The 19,743-nt window shown below is 43.0% G+C and overlaps 1 protein-coding gene across 2 annotated transcripts in view; it reads right to left on the minus strand.

The window, feature by feature from the left end:
- The window catches only part of INPP5A (inositol polyphosphate-5-phosphatase A), a 179,718-nt gene that overhangs the window by 18,326 nt on the left and 141,649 nt on the right, over positions 1-19,743 (minus strand). For both annotated transcript variants that reach the window (XM_063405031.1, XM_063405032.1), the window contains exons 10-12: positions 12,597-12,692; positions 12,184-12,258; positions 427-500 (exon numbers count right to left, since the gene is read on the minus strand). In XM_063405031.1, coding sequence (XP_063261101.1) covers positions 427-500; positions 12,184-12,258; positions 12,597-12,692 — 245 coding nt within the window. The remainder of the gene's footprint in view (positions 1-426; positions 501-12,183; positions 12,259-12,596; positions 12,693-19,743) is intronic.

Here is a 19,743-nt window from a genome sequence, read left to right on the forward strand (position 1 = left end):
TCCCTGAGTGATGGCAGTAGGCTCTGCACCCCCAGCTGACTGCGCTCCTGCTGAGTGCCACTGCTCACAGTCATCAAACAGACAGAGGCAAAGACTGTCTTTATGGCTGCAATAATGTGATTTAACAGGTGGTCTGGGCCCAGTGCTTAAAAGCGCTTCCAAGTCTCTGAGCACACAATCCTGCCGGGTCTGTTTTAAGAGCAGCTATAAAAGACAGGATCAGCGGAACCCGAATGATGAGCTACAGAGCACTACTGGCATGTGGTTTATTAGTGATGGAGGGGATGGGGAGAATAAACAATCATGAAAGGAACAGAGATCATGACAATTTCTGCAATAAATATGGGAACATTCACATTTTACCAACAGTGCAAGTAACAATTATGTTGTAGCTACTTAAATAAACGGATTATATATGAATCTTACCTGGGAGGAAATGAGATGTCCAGTTCATACAATCTGTCTTTAAAGACTGACAGCTCTCTGTCAAATTCTAAAAGCTATAAAAGACAGAAAAAAAAGCATTCACTCTTTAATGCTGAACTGCAGCATTTAAAAATACCACATTATATAAAAGGAAATAAAAAGACACAGCTTGAGGTAAAGCCTTCATAGAATAGTTTTTCTAACACAGTGCAAAACCATCTGGACTATTTTGATACATAAACAGCGCCTTGAGAAAAGTGTTGAAAACATTAATTTTCTTCAGTGGAAGTCGTAGCACTGGCTCTTCACAGCACTGGCCTGTAAGTGCACTTATACTGCAAGAAGGCTACATTTCTTGAAGTTTCATTAGCAATCTTTTCAGAGATAAACCAGACTAGCATTAAAAAATAACAGCAAACTGATCTGCTAACCAGTCCACGAGAATGTCACTGAAATGCATTGTATTACTCTGTATTACCTTTAGTGAAGATAAGCAGGTACAACAATCCCAAGGATGTGCACATCACTCTTCCCAAGCAAAGCTGAGAGGAGTTCCTCTACATCTATTCTGGATGGTGCATGGAGACAGCACCCAGAGGGATATGTGACAGTAGGTAAGGGGTGTTCCCAGGCAGCAGCCAAGACAAAGCACCAGAAGCAGGTGTTTAACAGAGATGTTCATAAGCCTAGATTTAATGTCTTGTATAAATATTAGTCCCCTGTACCTCTACAGAGAGAATAAATGTCCACAGTCTGTTCATAAACACAAACCCACTCACAACAACTCCGTGACAATTGTTCCCATTAAACCCGTAACTTGTGATGGACACAAATGATCTTTTCCAGACCCGGGCTGGGGTGCAGCCCGATGTCCCGGGGAGCTGCCAGCCGTAGACAAAAGCTCATCCTCCTCCCGGTGTGGCCCTGGCTCTGAGGGCCCCTCGCTGTCCCGGCACTGTCCTGCGCCACGGCGGTGTTTGCCCACCCTTCATTAATCATGTCCCATCTCACAGCTGTGCTGATACCATTGTATGAATGGCAGAGGTTCCCAAAGAAATGAGATCGTGTCCCCCTTTTCCCTCTGTCACCTCATAAATCATTCCTGAAATGTGCAATTAGCAGCTACTTGTACACATTAATTATCTGTGTGAAAAGCAGCTACCTGAACCACCTGCACTGCTGATTAGCTCCCCCTCCATGGCTCACCCAGCTCTCTGCAGCCTCTCTTGCCATGCTGCCGTATGTAGGCACCTCTACATGAAGATGCCCAGTGATGGGCAGCTTTCCTGCTTTAGTTCATTCAACACCAAACTCTGTGACAGTACACTGGAAAGGATTCTGCAATACCAGCAACTGTGACAATTTGTGCTCGTTTTAACATCTGATTGAAAGCCTGAGAATTCAATATGTTTGGATAAATATTTTGAAATATCTGTGTGGAAACTTACAGTATGTTTCTAACAATATACTCAATCCTGAAAGTGTTAGGCTGATCCAGCACTCACTGGTCTAACTGAAGCAATCTCAACCTACTTGAAGAATAAATAGATGTTTCCATCACCATATTTCAGTAAGGAGAACAGATTGGTAGCCACGATACATACACACTGGCTATGAAAACAAATGTCACCATCCCTTTCCTGCTCCATGTCTCCATCTGAAAGGCATCAACCACTCTACATGAATCTGGGATAGGAAAACAAGTTGCCATTCCCAGTTAAAACTATTAATTGAAATGTATGTCTATACATGTTTCCTACTGTTCCAAGTAAACAGCTCAGAGTAGGGAAGGGGAGGTGTCAGGAGAAAGGCTATTTCTGAAGTGTTAAACTGCGAGGACTGAATGAAAGAACAATGCTCCACAGAACACAATGGTATAAATTACTCATGGGCATCCCAAGGGTTGGCAAAGTTCAATAGATTCATTGTCTTCTCACACCAATTCACATTTTCAAAATTTTATACATTCAGATTGTTCTTGCTATGATGATATTTGCAAACTCAGTGAGGCCTGGGGTTTAGAGGACTAAGCATTTGGATGCACATTATTATGCACAGAAGTTTCTGCTGTTTGTTTGCTGCAGTTGTGTGTGTAATGTCTGTGCTATGCAGATGAGCTGCTGACACTGTGACAGATAACAGAAACAAGACAGCACTGTGTACTGTGCCGTCAGTCTCCCAAGTTTCCCCAGGTAAAGGGACAGCTTCGACCTGAAGCCAAAGCCCAGCTAGGTGCCTAGAAGGATTCAGGGAATGCTCATGGTGAAGAATTCATCCTCCCATGTGAAACACACAAATATTTTGCTGGATTATTTGCAAAAGCTTTTACTTCCTGCTATACATTAATAATTACGCACTTTTCAAGATTATTTTTTTCTAGTTATTAAGTGACTGTGTTACAGTAGCTGTAACCTTCTGTCCAAACACGTCCACCCAGTGTGTGCACAGACACCTGCTGCCTCCTGGAGGGCAAGGACAGGTTATCTGTGTGCTCAGGGCTCAGCAGTGGGAACCCCCTGCAGCCTCTCTGTGTTTACCTGGCAGCACTGCAGGCAACGAGGAGAGAACAGAAGAGATGATGAAAACCTGGATTGTGCATTTCCAGAAAACTGCAGCTATTCTTTTCAGTAGAAGAGCATATTTTAACTATTTTTTTTTGGTGTGAAAAGCACTTGCATTCTCATTTAAGCCTGTAATCTCAAAATGCAAGATTTTTGATGCAAACACAAGGTTCACTACGTCTTGTCACAATCAACTAAAAATGTCATTTGCCCTGAAAGCAACTTTAGTAAGAGAGAGACACAGCCTGACACAGGTATCAGTCAATTTTGTCTGCTTTAGGACAGGTACACAGGTGCCTGGAGCAACCTGACATGACAGAATTAACATGGGAAAGATAATACTGAGGAGCAGTCAGAATTTCACAGGGTAATGTCTTTACTTTTAAAGCATCTAACATTGTCTTTAAAAAACCCTACCTGGAACATACTCCTTTCTTGGCAATTTCACCACAAACTGCTCACTCATTTCCATACTGTACACCAATCAGCACTGTGAATAATGTCATTGATGGAATAGGAAACATAAGCATGTCTGTCACTCTAAATGCCTTAAAAATGCTAAAAAAATTAGGTTCAAACACTAAGAATCAATATATTGTTCTATTTAATTTACTCGTAATAAGATTGTCCTTAAGAACCAAATCTTTAAGGTGTTACATGACATGCTGTGGTAATTTGAGCAACTACACAAAGATTTTAAAATGCTGTGACTGGCAGATCATTCCAGAATTATATGCCACAGGCAGTTTTCAGAAGACTTTTTTCCTCTATACTCAAGTTTCACCAATGTATTTACACCTACATAACAGTGAAGATGATGCAGGGTCTATGTTTTATCTGATCCAACACCAAGCTGATGAAATTACATCAAGATGCTTGCTCTACAACGTCCGTGATCAGCCCACCAGGAATATTTGATGGACACCTGAGCATTCAGGACTGATGGCTGTGCCAGCTGCAGTGCCCTTCACCTCCTAAGGGAATTACCAAAACTGCTGGTTTTCTAGGGTGCAGTGCATTCCATGAAACCTGCTGAAGGGAGTCTCACTTTTTGTTCCCTTTTTCTTGGCAGTGCTGTAACATGCATTTATGGGCCAGGGTGGAGGAGATTGCAAAGCACAAAATTCTAAACTTCTACATTATGCAGCTTGACAGTAATCAAAGGGTTATAAGAGAGTTTAGGCAGTTGCAGAAACCGAGGTTCTGCTTGCTTCAATTTAAAGCAATGAGGCACTGGTAAAAGGTCAGTATCTATTGGGTACACTGCAGTAGGCCACCTTGGCTAAAATCACACACGTATGAACCCCTTCAAACAGGGCAACTTAATTCAGTCATTGGAGTAGAACAATGGCAATTACTCATCAAGACCTACAGACCAAAGTCAGAGCACTGGTAGATCAGGAGGTGATATTAGCAGCATTTATCAAATCCATCTGCAGGGCCCACAAGAGAATTCACAGCTGTGAAAGGGAAATGAAGTTTCAGACCAAAAAGAGGAGATGAGCATAAAGAAGTGACCTCAGAGAATTAAAACATGTGGGCCTTGGTCACCGTAACCTCTTTTGCCAGTCTTGTGGAGCATACATTTTTTTCCAAGAGACTTTGGAAAGACAGTAATTTTATCCATCTTTCCAGTCACAGCAAATTATTTAGAAACTGATTCAGCAGTCTACTGATTTCAGGTAAAGGCCTGTGGAAATGCTGGTCCCTCCCACTTATCCATGAAAGCACCATACACAACTCTTCCTGATTTTAAAGCTACTTCTTTCTCTAACAAGACTACTATATACTTTGAGTCTTAATCTTTCTCCCATTGCTGGTCTTTAAAATCATGTTTCACAGAAAAAAACCCCCAAATTATTGACTATAAATGTGCCATGTATGCTGCTTTTGTATAATGTTATGTTTCTGCACACATCTATCTATCCTGAACGACAGCGTTGTCCAATCACAAACACCCACATAAATGTGGATCTATGGCACACCGAGAAATGGCACCAAAGAGACTGTTCTCAGCATTAGGGGGTGAGGCACAGCAATGCAGCACTGACGGCTGACACCACTGGTATGGATAAGCTGTCAGTCAAACACTCTGCTAACAGTTCCAAGGGCTCAGCCACTCCTCTGTTCTGCAACATGCAGCAGAGAATCCAGATCTTATCCTGTGAGACTTTTGTTACTTGAAAAAAAAACCATCAGAAATCAGAACCTGTTGTACTGCTTAGGAAATTAGTTCTCAATGAGAAGACTGAAGTAAATGTAAAGGATAAACTAGTTAAAAAGCCAAAAGCACCGACACAGATCAAACTTGGGCTTCCCACACATGCAGCAGCAGTGAAGTTTCTGCTGACTACAGAGGCTCCTTCCACACCTCAAGGGCTCCTTGCCCAAACGCTGCCCTGCAGCCGTGAATTGCATCCCATCCCTCAGCTGCCCTGTGCCCAGCACAGCCTGGAGCACCAGGAGGTACCACAGAGACCACGGCCCCCATCACCTGTGCTGCAGCCCAGCTCCTCCAGCATCGGGTCTGCTCTCTAGAACATCAGCCTGATGTGAGGGCAGGGTGGCCCACAGCAGTGGCTGTGCCCTGTGGCTACCAGCCGGTCACAGCTGAACACGCTTTGCATCTTCTGATGGGAAAAATGGATTCTGTTGCTCACTCTCCTGGGATTCCAGTGCTTACCTCGAATTAAAGGAAAATTGACTCTGGAAAAATGCATTCATGCAAATTGCTGTTTTCACAACTTTGTTGGGACAGACACTAAATATTATTGTAATAATTCAAACACTGTGCACAACAGCTTGTGACAAGGCTCCTTCAGAATGTCAGGAATGACTGAGTGGATGCTGTCTTTAAAACCAAACTACTTTAATTAGGAAGAACCTGCTTGCAAATATGACACACTCAATGGATTACTCCATTAAATTTTATATATCTGTTACTGTGAAACATTAGCTTATCCCACTTAGGAGTCCAAACCACCATGCACTATTCTGTTCCATAGTTACTTGTGAGCTGCAATTTGGAAAGGCATGAAATATGGAGAATACAGTTCTAGTATTACTTGCAGAGTGGTTAAAAATAGTATTTTCTTGAGGAACAACTACGAAATGTTTCTTACTTGGGCCCAACTCCCACTGTGGGTTGAAGATTCCCCAGGACTGGCTGGCATGAGTGTTTTGGGGAACAGGCAGGACCACAGCAGTGCACCAATGCTGGCTGTGCCCCGAGGGGTGTGGGGAGCACCAGTCGTTCTCCACGCTGCCCTCACAGAGAGTCCAGCACCTCACAAGGTCACTGACAACTTCCAGACACCCAACACTGAGCTGCTGCTCTTCCAGCAGGGATTCTAAGTCGTGCCCTCCTTGTGTGGGGCTGCGGGGTGCCAGGGGGTGCTGGGGCAGCTGGGCAGGGCAGGGCTCCCGCCCAGCTGGGCTCTGCAGGTGGCTCCTGCTGGGGGCTGCCCCTGGAGCAGAGAGAGGGGGCAGCCTGTGCTTCCCACACCTGTGTAACAAAAATACACCGACAGGCCTCACACCAGGGACCAGGACCCATCTCCCCATCCTTGCAGCTGGGTACCCCACTCTCATCTCTAGCTGTGCCTTTTGTATGAAAGTGTCCTTAAGTATAACTTTTCAAGTTAAACTTAGTATTTGCTTTTCTCTGTGCAATCCTTTGTGCACGCAGGCATTCATCAGGGAGGTTATCAGGGGTACCTGGAGAGCACAAGAGGATTGAGCTACTGCAGAGAAGACGGTGAAAAAACAATTAAGCACCTTTCTATTTTTATTTGGCTTGCCACAGACTTCAGGCAAGATGTGGAAGCTTTGGTATGGCACTTGTGTGCACAAATATTAACTGGTGAGATCCATAAACTTGGGTACTGGAATGCAGGTGCAAACATTGCCTCCCTGGATATTCTCTTCCATGTCACACAGGTTAAAAAGGGCCAAAGCACGTTAGCAGGTCATACTACAGGCTGGATTACAGAGTGCAAATACAGATGCTGAACCTACTCTTCGGGCTAGACTTAAATAGGAACCAATGCCTAAAAAAATAAATATATCACAGGACACCTAAATTATCCTTATGCTGTACAGCAGCTGTATAGAACAGGATGGGGGAAAAGGTCATGAAACAGTATTTGTAACTTTGTGCTATGGGCAAATTTTACACCAGAATAATTCATCTATTTGAAGCTTGCAGTAAACAGCTAACCCAACACATCTGGATTGACTTGTTTGTGCAATTTGGATTTATATTTATGTTTTGCTAGTGAGAAACATTTATTTGTAATATTTCCCATCTCTGTCATTTCTCATTTTGCAATTTATCCAGTGGCATATCAACTAATTACTAATTTAAGCAAATGCAATTCTAAACACAGGAATGCTGCTTTTGAATACAGACACAGAGCATGAAGCCATTATCCTATTAATACTTCATGAAAATCAGGCATCTTGGAAGAGTATCCTAAATAAAAGAAGCAGTTTCAGGATAGGCAGGATTTCCTTCTGACCAGTCGGAGGTAGCAATGGTCCTAAGCAATCAATTTCCTTTCTCTACCCTAATTTGCCCTTATACATCATATTCAAGATTTTATCTGGACAGGGGCTGGTTGGCTCAGTGGATAAACCTCTGCCTTTTCACCTCTGGGATCATGGTTCAAGTCATACCCTGATGAAATGCACTTGATCGTCCTAATCTAGTTCCTAGTGGACAGTATTCCCATTATCTTTAAAAGGGTCAGAGCCAAGGCCATTGGGAAGAGTGCATTGTGCTATATCTTTTCTGTTGATTAATACATTTTCAGTGATGCCAGATCCTTAATCTTCATAAGCATACATATTCTCACAAAAATCTTAATAGAGGTCCCTTGTGGACTATATCTTTCTGCTCAATTTGCATATCATTTCAGGATTTCCTGGGAATACATGCACCCCTCTCCCCCGATAAATTGCTTAAAATTTAGAAGTATGTTAGCTCAAACTGTTCGCAATAACAAATCCAAGTTAACTAGAATGATCACTTTAAATCACTACTTCTCAGAGGGAAAACAAGATCTTTAACTCAATCTGTTCTTACAGCACATTATAATTTTCTTCTCATACCATATCAGTTGAGGCTGAACACACACAGAATAAAGGGAATTTATTCTATTAAGGGAAACTGAGTCAGAACATACTCTCCATAAGAATCCAGTGTTTGGCCTCTGCACCAAGAGAGCTGCTGCACAAATGAAGTAAGAAATAGAACCACTTCCATTCCATGAAAATCCAGGCTGGGAATCACTGGGCTTTTCAGCATAACATTCTTGGACCCAGTTTGGAATGAATGCTGGTACACCACCAGTGCCCTCTGAGCCCTCTGGTAATCCTGGAGCTGGGTGCAGCAGCGTCCTTGGGCGAATCCTTCTGCCCCTGAGCAGCCCAGCCCACGGATGGACCAGGCTCTGTGTTTCTGTGGGGGCTGGGGCAGCAGGACCCAGGGCCAGCAGGATGCAGGACCACCAGGGCAAAAATGAGATCATGATTTTAGCAGGAATATCATCAGGTTCCACTCTTAAGACAATTAATTCACTGATCACTTTTACTACACAGCTGTGGTCAAAACTAAAGACAGTGCATTAGCTTCTATCTGGATTGATTCTTTAATACAGATCATAGGAAAGACAGGAATGTAGGTACCATTCCTCATTCCTAATGAGGTTAAAGATTATAAATGATTCCTGATTATTAAAATCATTCCTCTGTAGTCATTACAAGTTTTTACATTCTTACTATATATTTATTTAATTGACTACTGAAGAAATACAATTTAGCCTGTGGTTCTCTGGCACAAGTCAATAACCTGATTATATTTTTTTCACTACATAATTACCCTTAGCTTGCTTTTCTTTTGATTGTTTTGAAATGAACAGGGAATTCCTTTTGGAAAAAAACCCCACTTATAGCCTGATCTATCACAAACAATTAAAGAATCTGCAAATACCTCATAAAAGTGTAGGTTTATTCAAGAACCCCCTGCCCCTCTCCTGGAAGCACTGGCACGCTGATTTTTATCACTCAAAGGCTGGAAACCCAAAGGTACAACCGTGTTTCGTGTGACACGATGGTGAGGCAGTGCGAGCACTGCAGACCCCCTCAGGAAATACACGCACGCGTCCAGGGCACTCTCTGCACCTGCAGGACCACAGAGGGGCAGTGGGCGCATGGTGGTGGCTCCCAGTCAGGGGCTGCTGCCTCTGGGAAGGTGTGAGAAGCCTCATCTGTGCTTTTCCACCACTCCTGGGCAAGCCCCCGGATCAGAGTAACACCATGGAACCAAGCAGCACAGCCTGGCTGTGTCCTGCCATCCAGGTCAGAAATGCCTAGCTTTTGCTAATTGAGAGCAAACAACTTACACTGGGACCTGTCTGGTGCCAGGGTGGAACTCTGCACTTCCTCCTGTGCACCTCCCAGTGCTCCTCAGCCTCCCCACACACCCACACAGGGCAGCTCTGTGTGGGTATGGACTCACGCCCTGCTCTGTCTGAGGGACCACAACTCTGACGTACAATTCGGAACACAGGAATTAAATAATAAAACAGTTTTGCGTTATTGCAACAGCTGCTTTCAAATAGGCTTTATCTTTTTTCCTATCACCACAGAACTGGGTAAACCTGTGTGTTCCTTTCTGAAATACAGTGATACAGAATGGTCATTGCACTCTGAGGTAATCAATATGGGTAATTGCTAAGCTAACTTTGGAATACAGATAAGTCTGAATAAGCCACAGATTAGTTAGGAAAAATTAGACCCAACAGATTACAGTATGCATTTCAAACCGAATTTCTGTTAAACAGGTGATTTGTATCTATATCATATTTTTCATTAAAAAAATCATTTTTATAAATATATATTAAGATTCTTTTTGTTGATTACAATGTAAAAAGGAAGGAATAACTGTGTATGGACAATGATAAAGTAGCCTGTTGATAATAAATATTTGTCAGTTCTTGTCACATCCGTACACATTCCAATGTTACTGAAGAGACACGGCACTGATAAAAAAATACCCTCTGAAAAATCAATGGATTTTGAGCTAAAGCAGTTGCTAAACACACAGAAAACATCTTTATCCAACAGCCCCAGTGCTGTGAAAATTCCCAAGCCTTGCATTGGTACAGCTAAGGAAAATTTAATCTTCCCAAATACTCATCAGGGCACTCCATCCTGCAGACCTGACAGCCCCACTTATAATTAATTATACAATTTCGATGGGAATATCGACTACACAAAGCTATAAATCATAGAAAAAGTCAATAGGCATGGACATATTCAATCATGTCCCGACCAATGATTACTACTCTTAAAATACAATAATTATTTTCAGGAGCCAGCTTGAATTAAATTTCTGTCAGGCTGGTACAAGACCGGCGGTTGATGAAGGATGCGATGGATTTTTTGGGTTGAATTCGGCACAGAGACATTTATCGTTTTAGATAGGTAGTTTGTTTTTAGTGATCATGGTGCTGCGTGTTTAACTAGACCATGAAGATTAGATTATCTCCAATGGCTCATTATATCGTTTATCTCTTTCTCCCATGTTTGATCTGGAAGATTTCCCACTTCTTGATGCATGAAAGAAATGACTACTGATTTTGAAATGGAATGTGTTTAAGTGGGATTCTGCCTGTACCTTCACACCCCACAGCCCTGTATGCAAATCAAGCAGCAGCCACCCAAAATACCACTACGACATAACAAACAAGCACCAAGAACAGCTTTACACAGCTTCATGAATGCACTGGGGAAAAACACAAATGACAAATACTTGAGTTGTTTTTAAAAACAACTGGAAAAGTTATTATAATAATACACATAGCAGAAAAATCTGGGACAGGAATGTGATTAATACGGAAAAAGGAATTGGAAGAAGACTTATTGCTTTAAATTAAATATCCCCAAAACTGCAAAACATCAGTGAAGGAAGCATTAGGTATTTCCTGAGGATGCATTCACCTTGTAAATTTAAACCAAAACACTCCGAAGTGAAGTGACAGTAAGTGCACTTGAAGGTGCGCTGCCCACAGAGGCACCTCTCGTAGTGAGCACGCAGGCCACAAGAGCCATGCTGAGGGATGGCAGCAAGGACTAGAAGGGGAATCAGATCTTCACCCCTCGTGGGTCTTACTCATCAAACTCTTCTGACCTCAACAAATGAGTGAAATCTCAGATTTTCACATGGAATCAATCTCCCAGGTGAAGCCAACTTAAAATCAGAGAGGGTACCAGGGCTTCAGCTGCCCTCCTTGTCCTAGAGCCCTGCAGACAGCTCCCAACAGCCTGGCTCTCTGTGAGCAGTGAGAGAATGAGCTGTAGGCACGAGAGGAGAGAGGTGAAGAGCCATTGATCCTGTGCACAACCCATCCCCAAGCACAAAGCAGAAATGTGCCCTGTGAGCGGGCACACTGCGTGACTGGTACAGAGTGCAGCTAAACTGGGAGGTGGGGACGAGGGCCCTCTGTGTATTCCCTTGGATACATAACTCCTAGGAACCCTGGATGAAATGGAGAAAGCTGCAAGCAACGATACACAGCTTTTCCAAAATGAAGTGGCTACCATTTGAAATAAAATCACATTTAATAAAATACGATGCCCCCTCCACATAAAAATCAGAGTCCTTATGATAAATCAGTGTTAGTATCCCCTGTCTGCTTAATCCTCTTGGGAAGCCCAGCATGCTTGTCCAAACAGTGACAGCCTGCTGCAGAGCTTGAGATTGCTATTCTACTTACTCTTGTGTTTCTGGTATATTTTTGCATGCTTAGAATACTCTGGTATTTTCAGTAGGGTTTTGCATTTTAAGGGCTTTTCCTAGTTACTGTGTGATACACAATGAGGAGCTAGGAAGAAAAACAGGATGCTTGAAGAAATGCAGACCAGAGGACAGACAATAAAAGCGAATTGTTGCGTACATTTAATCTACATTATTTTTCTATAAAAAAGAAGGTGAACATGCAAAAGTTAAGAATATACATAATATAACTGGCTAACTGATGAGGAAATCTTGAGCAGTTATTGTGTTGGCTGAATTATCTCTTCTCATTCTGCAGACAGGAGGGCTGATAAGGATAAAGGGCTGGTTAGAGAAATGCAATTGGTATGTGAGCTCCCAACTTACTCCTTTGAAAGGGTTTAGCAGTGAACTTACCGCAGTGCCATTGTTGTCTCTAAATACATCTTGATTAAAATAGTCAAAGAGTTTCTTTTCTAATTGCAGCATAACCTAAATAAAAAAAAAACAACAGGGAGAAAGGTCAGCGAAGCTCTTAGACTCAACGACTCAACACCCAGCTGCTGGCAGTGACCCTTTCAGAGACACGCAGCCCTTTAAAACCACACATTTCCACATGTCCAAAGCCCCTTGTCAGCTTGCCCATTTGCTTGGCTGGCAATCACTTAAACAGATCCAATTAACTGAGCATTAGGTGTGACAATCTATATCCTCCCCTCCCTTTACATTATCAGTTTGGAACAACTATATTCATGCTTTGTAGAAAAGAAAGTGAACATTCAACACTGCTTCTATTTACATAGGGGTGCCAAGGGCATTAAGTTGTTTACCTTTCGGTCATTATCAGATTCACGAAATATTAGCTTGACTACTTCATTTGTGTCAGCTGCCCGGATGGTCTGCATTGTGGCCTTTGCACATAGTGTCTAAGAAAAACATAAGAGGAGAAAGGGAAACAAGCTTGTATGCAAGAGAAGACCAGATTTAACTGAACATTATCAATAGATGTATCTCCAATGTTCCCCATTAAATATAATTTGCTGTAGGTCAAAATACAACGCATTGCTAATTTAAGTCACTTCCACTCATGATGGACTCGAAACAATAAACTGAATTACCACTTGGAGAGAAACGGGCAATATTAAGAAAATATCAATCAGGAAAGGCAAACAGGCACTCAGCTTGTACCATGCAGACAGGTTCTTTCACAGGTATCACTGTAGGCTGTATCACACATTACCTGCAAACATCCTCCAAACCACTGCTTACAGATAATGAGAAGGTTTTGTGCAGGTTCTCAAGAGCTGATAACTACATTGACACTACAGTTTTGTGAGTTAACCCTTGTTTGCAAAAACATCTGCCCTGTAAATTCATATTACAAATACACTTTGCAAGTCCAAGAAATGCTTACACAGTCTGACAGCAATTTTCACAGTTTACTTTGCATAGCAAATTCCCTCTTTTAAACAAGAGACATCACTAGATATTCTGAGGACTGAGTGCCTAAAACATATTATGAACCAACATTTTATCAGGCACAGAGGTATGAATTTCCACACAAGTGCTGGGCCTTATTGGCCAGCGGCCTGGCTGGGACCCAGTTCCACAGGTAGTGGGGAATAAAATGAAATGGGCTGCACAAAGGGCTGGCTCCACCACACGGCAACAGGTGAAAACCTAGAGCTTTCAGCAAAGCAGTTAGCAAAGCTTTAAGCATGTTAAGTGCTTTGAAATGCAGGGATCTCCATCTGAACTGTCAGCTGGGCACGTTTCACCAAGTGCTCTGCAGCCTCCTTGCCTGGGCAAGGCTGCTGGATGTGGTGCAGAGCTACCCGCACTCCCCTGCCTGGCTGCTGGGAACCACAAGCAAAAAGTCAGAAGGCAGAATTGAGGAAATTGTTCAAACTGGGCATTCTTCAAAGACACAGATGTGTCCCCACACCTGGAAAGCAACTCAGCATCCATGGCTGTTGCTGAGGCACATGCTGCTGACAGGATCTGTGCACAGTCCTGGATATGGATACTGGCAAAGACCTTCCTTCTGAATAAAACCTTGATTTTGCCAGAGGTTCTTAAGAAAAGTGGTTTTTGTTAAAGAAAATAACTGAGTCAAGGAGAGGCAAAGAGGTGACTTCCCTGCTCTGCTCACCTCATTCCTTTTCATAATAACCAGACAAAAGGTTTTCATTTTGCATAATATCAATTTGTAAGAAATATTTGCTGTGGTACAGACTTTCACATCCTACTATGTGCTTCTGTCTCTCACAGACAGAAATGCTTATATTTGGATTAATTTTTAGACGTGCAATGTCTATCAGACACAATACCATGAACTGCAGCTCACTCCTCCTTTCCCCATTCTCGCCTTCTCCTGAAGGCAGAAATACATGCCAAACATGTATTTAAACAAAAATCCATCTGCTTCCAAACGCTTTATATCTCAGCTGAGGATCCCAGTGCCAGAATGGGAACAATCTGTCAATGCACATTTTGGTTCCTTTTGACAAAAATTTGATCCCTGATAAAGGCCCTTGCCTATTGGCACAGTACAAATAGAAAGCAGTGAGTCGAGTGCTTTCATTTTTAACAACTAACTTGAATGGTATTTGGTAAAAACCCACAAATCTGTTCTTTTTCTTAGAAGTTTGTGAATGAAACAGGTGTTGATTCTCCATCTCACAGAACAAATGATGTTCATTTCTGACAAACTTTTCCTGACTCTTTCCTCCCTCCCCAAAAGCCATGTCCATCTAACTCTGGGTTTACCCTAAAACCCTTGGCACGCTCGCGGCACCAGAACAGCTGCGGGTGTGGGTGCAGTGACCGGCTTCATGGCAGAAGGAGCACTGGTGCCACAGGCACAGGCACGGGCTGCTCTGTGAGAACTTCATCTGCTCTGCAGGACTTTAAGGAGGTTTTTTGAAGGCTTGGGAGGCGAGTGGGAACATGCTGGTGAAATGCCCCCCTGCCTGGCCGGAGGAGCGGCAGGCGGGCTCCTACCTGTCCCCTGGAGCCAGGCCACGGGATGAGCCCTTTGTCTGCTCAGACACGCAGCGGCCGCTTTGCCATCTGTGTCCACACGGAGCTAGTGAGGTAACCCAGCAGCCAGCCATTCCCAACCTTGCTCCCTCCACATGCGTGATTGAAATTCAGAGCACAGACCAGATAATCGGGTCAAGCCCAAAAAAAGAGGCTTTGGGCTCATGTGTCACAAATCAGTCTGGTCCCTTCAAACAGCACACCAGATTAGAACAAGCACCCGAACAAACCAGAGCGGAAAACCCGCAGCTCTCTAAAGCTGGTTTCTAAAGCCCTAACAAATCGCTCCATCTTTCACTCATTTAAACTTTCCAAATGAGGGTCAATACGGTCCCCGAGCATCCAAATGCTAATGCGCTTAAGTGCGCTTAAGCAGCTTTCCAGAGTGAATGGGCCAAAGAAGGGCTCCAAAAGACACGGCAGAGTTACTGTCACTGTCAAAAAGTCATTGTAGCCACCCCCAGAGTGGTTGCAATTCAACAAATTCATGATTTCTGTCTCTTAAAGGCATCTGCTTGAGAACATTTTTTTCCCTGAGCTGCTTTATCTCACAACGTCAGGCCAGCTCCAAAAGAAAAACCCCACGATCGACTCTTGAGAACCAATAGAGAAAGGACCCACATACCTTATTGCTTTCAAATTTCACACACACAAAAAGTTACCTTATTCACAGACAAAAGTGATTGGGCAAAGGTTCATTTCTTATACAAGCTGGAGGCACTCCTTTTTTCCTCCTCCTTTCAATTTCTGCACAGTCGTAGTCACCCAAGCAGAAAACTTTGGGGACCATGTGCCTTTTTAGGCAAGTCTGCTTATGAAGGGATTTTTTGTTGCTAGCAAAGAAAATCAAAATGCTATGAAAACTCACTGTTCCTTGCTGGGTATTCCCTCAAAGGTATATTTTTACAAGGGCAGAAGAGAGGAAACCAGATATCAAAACTCTACACAACTTTTTTTTTTTTTTTTAAAAGCACTTTTTTCTTTGGAAACAAGATTTGGTTAAAAATCTTGTAGGAGAGCTGTATTCAGAGCTGAGAGGGAGCTCAGCAGCCAGCCCTTCCCTTGCAAACACAGCCATATCTCATTCCTGTTTTCCATACTCTACACAGGTAGATGCTTTGTAGCACTTTTGAAATAACCCTTTGCCATAATTTATCTGTATTGAATTGTAAAACATAGTAAAAACTTTCCTGACAACGGCCTTGGAACGTAATAGCAACATCCTGTTACACAAAGAGAGGAGGCAATGTTTTTTATATTTACAAGAGATAAATCTGGAACTTCTTCTAAACTTGGCAATTCTCAGAATTACGCTGATTTACAGCATAACACATCTTCAAAATACATCTGCTCCCCCACATACACCACAAGTGGAAGTGTTTAGGACAGCATTTCTGCATACACAGGGATATAGGCATTAAAACAATTGTTATAAAACATACAACAGTCTATAATATACACTTTGTATCGTGTTTATATGGGAACACTGTGAACAGCTGTGTACTGCACTGCTGCTCCCTGCTTTGCTGAAAGCTGCAGCTGATTTTTCATTGATTCCACGCTCCTGCTTTCCGAATATCCTTTAGGCTCTGAGTCCACCTCCTGACATGTGAGGTGTTACATACTTTTGAGTCCCTCAATAATTTTGGGGGGCTGGGAGGGAAACCCCCCAAAAAGTGGTATTCAAGCACGTACAGACTCATCCTGTCCTATTACATCTGTCCACTGATGCTAAAGATGAGCATTATTGATCACTATTACTTGAATTCTCTTCTAAGGACTTATTACTACTTTGAATTCTTCCTAAAAATCAGAAGAGAAAATAGAATGTATACATTGCTCCTTTACAATTAAAAAAGTTCAGCAATAGTTGCCACTGGAATTTGCACAGATTGACACAGATGTGCTCATGGCCGTGAGTGCTAGGAGAGAAGTGCAGAGTCTGAAGACTCCTAATAGGAGTCAAGTGAAATAAGGTCTTGAGGTCTTGAGCACATGAACAACCAAACCAACTAAATTTAAGATATTTAGGTTTTTTCCAGTTACATATTCTGTGGATTCTGGAAGGACAGAAAAGACAGACATACATGTATCATCCAATTATGAAAGTGAAATACTTCTGAAATGCTGCTCAAGACCCAAAATCAATTTGACACTTATTAAATTAGGATAATAATTGATTAAAATTATTATTATTATTATCTGGATGCAAAATGTATTTGAAATAAACAGTGAAGTAAAAAATTTGCCGCTTTGGGAATAACATCTGTCTTGTTTGGGCTCCTCCTTACCTCTGAGGAGATGACACGATTTCCTGGATATTGGGAATACACCAGCAAATCCCCCAAGTCATATGACACCAGAGAAATAAAATTTGCAAGTGAGAAAAACAAAGTTACATGTAACTTTCTGAGTCAATAAGAGTTGTGCATTTAGCTACAGGACAGGTAACACTGTGCTTCTTTAACTTGCCATTGAAATGAAGGCTTACTATGGCCAATTTTTCACAGCCACAGAGGTTTTTGGCTTCATAGCTGCTGCAAAAATCAAGGCTCAATCTCCAGGGTAGAGCAACCAAAACGCTATCTGAGAGGACATACACTTCTATTGAAAAAAAATATCCTTTAGACTATATATTACCTTGTGTTAACTTTAACTGTGTGCAAATAGCAATAATAACCCAGAACAGCTACTACACTTTCCAGCAGCAAGAATTGAACTCAGCAGTGATGTAAGTGTTAGCTGAATAAAGAACAAACACAAACAAGTGTTAATGAGAATCCACTTAAAGTAACAATAAAATTACTTTCTCTTTGGATGTTCCCAGAGGAGTCAGCTGATACCCAGGGGAGGCAGTGGCAGAGGAGCTGGGTGGCAGCAGAGCGAGACCCCTGCCCTGCTCCTGTGCCCTGTATACAGCCCTTCTTCTGAGGGTACCCCACTACCACTGACATGACCCTGCTGCCTGTACCCACATCAGGACTGATTTAACCTCACAGGCAGGTTAAAGCAGCACCATTCCCACCCTTGTGAGAGCCTGGCCCAGGAGCTGCCCAGAACCTATGGGAGTGCTCCGGACCTTCCACGCAGCCCCCTTACTGAACTGTGGCACAGGGATATTCTGGGATTTTTTAAAATGCTTCTTTGGGTGGTGTCTGTGACCAAAAATCCTGGCACCAAAACACTGTTCTCATGCTCTCATTGTCCCAAAGATCTCCTGCCTCCCTAAAACAGATGATCCCTGCGGGAAACAACTCGCCTTCCTTTGGACTCAATTTCACAGCAGCACTAGGTTAACTGTAAGATGCATTTTCTTGTCCAGAAACGGAGCTAATTCATGACCAGGTTACCACAGTGTGTCACCAGGCACAGCATTCCTGTTTACCTTTCAGGCCCTGTGCTGAGTGACCGCAGAGCCCAGGGCCAGCACGGCTGCTGGCCAGCACACGGCGTCCCTGCGCCCCCGCCTGCACCGGGGGCTGCGCTCCCTGCGCCGGCACTGCCCAAAGCACCACCCAGCCCTTACAGAGCCATCCCTGGCTCGCCTCCTGTGCCTGTTTGCTCAGGGGGCAGAGGGCCAGGCTCACCACAGCACGTTGCTGCACACCCGGGCAGGGATGGGCACGGGGTGGCCGCTCACAGCTGGAAGAGCTGGCCCGGTGCCGTGTGCCGGTGGCACAGCCTGCCCCTCTCCAGGTCTGGAGGGAGCCCTGAGGTCCCTGAGTGTGGCCTCTGGCCTCAGCAGCTTTGCTCTGTGCCAACAGCTGGTGATAATGATGGCTCTCTTTTTAATACTCTTCTTCAGAAAAGAATCTGAATTAATTCCAAAAGGCCTCTGCCTCTCAGATTCTCCAAGATTACAGATCAGGCTAGAACTCTTTTTCCATATTCCCCTGCACGCTGATTACCTTCTTATTTTCTCTCTCTGTCTCTCTGGTCAGGTTGCACATCTTTTTGTATTCTCTCGTGCCATTTTCCTGACTATGATCTCAAGCCTGAGTTCAGCAAAGCATCTATACAGTGATTCACAAAAAATTTACCTGAGCTCTCTGACACCTGTGTGAACTGTGCAGGGTCTCTGTGGACAAAGCTAAAGGACTGCTCTGCTCACTTTTTAAGGCCTCAATTTAAATTCACTTGCTGACATCAGACATCAGCAATAAGTATCATTCAGGACTTTGATCAGATCCAGATAAACCCACAGCACTGCAAGATCTAGAACTTTAAAGCAATCTGCCAGAAAAATCCCTTCCCTCATCCTGTCCATTCTTCTAAATAATTTTGTATTACTACTTGATGTCAAGTAGTCCTGAGAGAGTATTTGAGAAATATTTGCTTTTTCATAATTACAGAAACTGGGAGAATCCAACTGTTTCTAAGGAAATTCTCTGCATAAACACAATATATGTCTTGTCCCATGAGGTGTGATGTTCTTCAGATCTACTCAGATGTTCTGTTACTTATCTTCCATTATTTTTTCTGCTTTGGTCATGCAGTAATGCCAGCTTGAGAAATTCCTTGTTGGAAACCTTAAGAGCACTTACACTCTTCCACTCCAGCTGACCAAGCAGAAGACTGGGTTTATTGTTTCTGTTCAGCAAAGATTTTGATGAAGCACATAGAACCTGTGATGTAAATCTGTTTCTGTAGAGAAACATAAAATCCCCTCTCTTGAATTCAGGAGGAATGTAATAAGAGGCAGCTTCTTTCCTTATAGCTAAGCTTGCTTTTATCTAACTTGCAGACTAAGAACCTCTATTTCTTTTCATCTTAAAAACAAAACAGCCTGTGAACCCCATCTGCTCCCGTGTGCCTTGCAATTGCCTTTGTTTTGAGTGGCAACATTTGCCTGTGTTCACACTGATGGTGTTTGCGTTTCTGCTGCCTCCAAACTTCATGGTTTCTTACAGCTGTAAGAAATGAAACATGGGAGCT

Source organism: Prinia subflava, chromosome 9, assembly GCF_021018805.1.
Source record: "Prinia subflava isolate CZ2003 ecotype Zambia chromosome 9, Cam_Psub_1.2, whole genome shotgun sequence".
Lineage (NCBI taxonomy): Eukaryota > Metazoa > Chordata > Aves > Passeriformes > Cisticolidae > Prinia > Prinia subflava.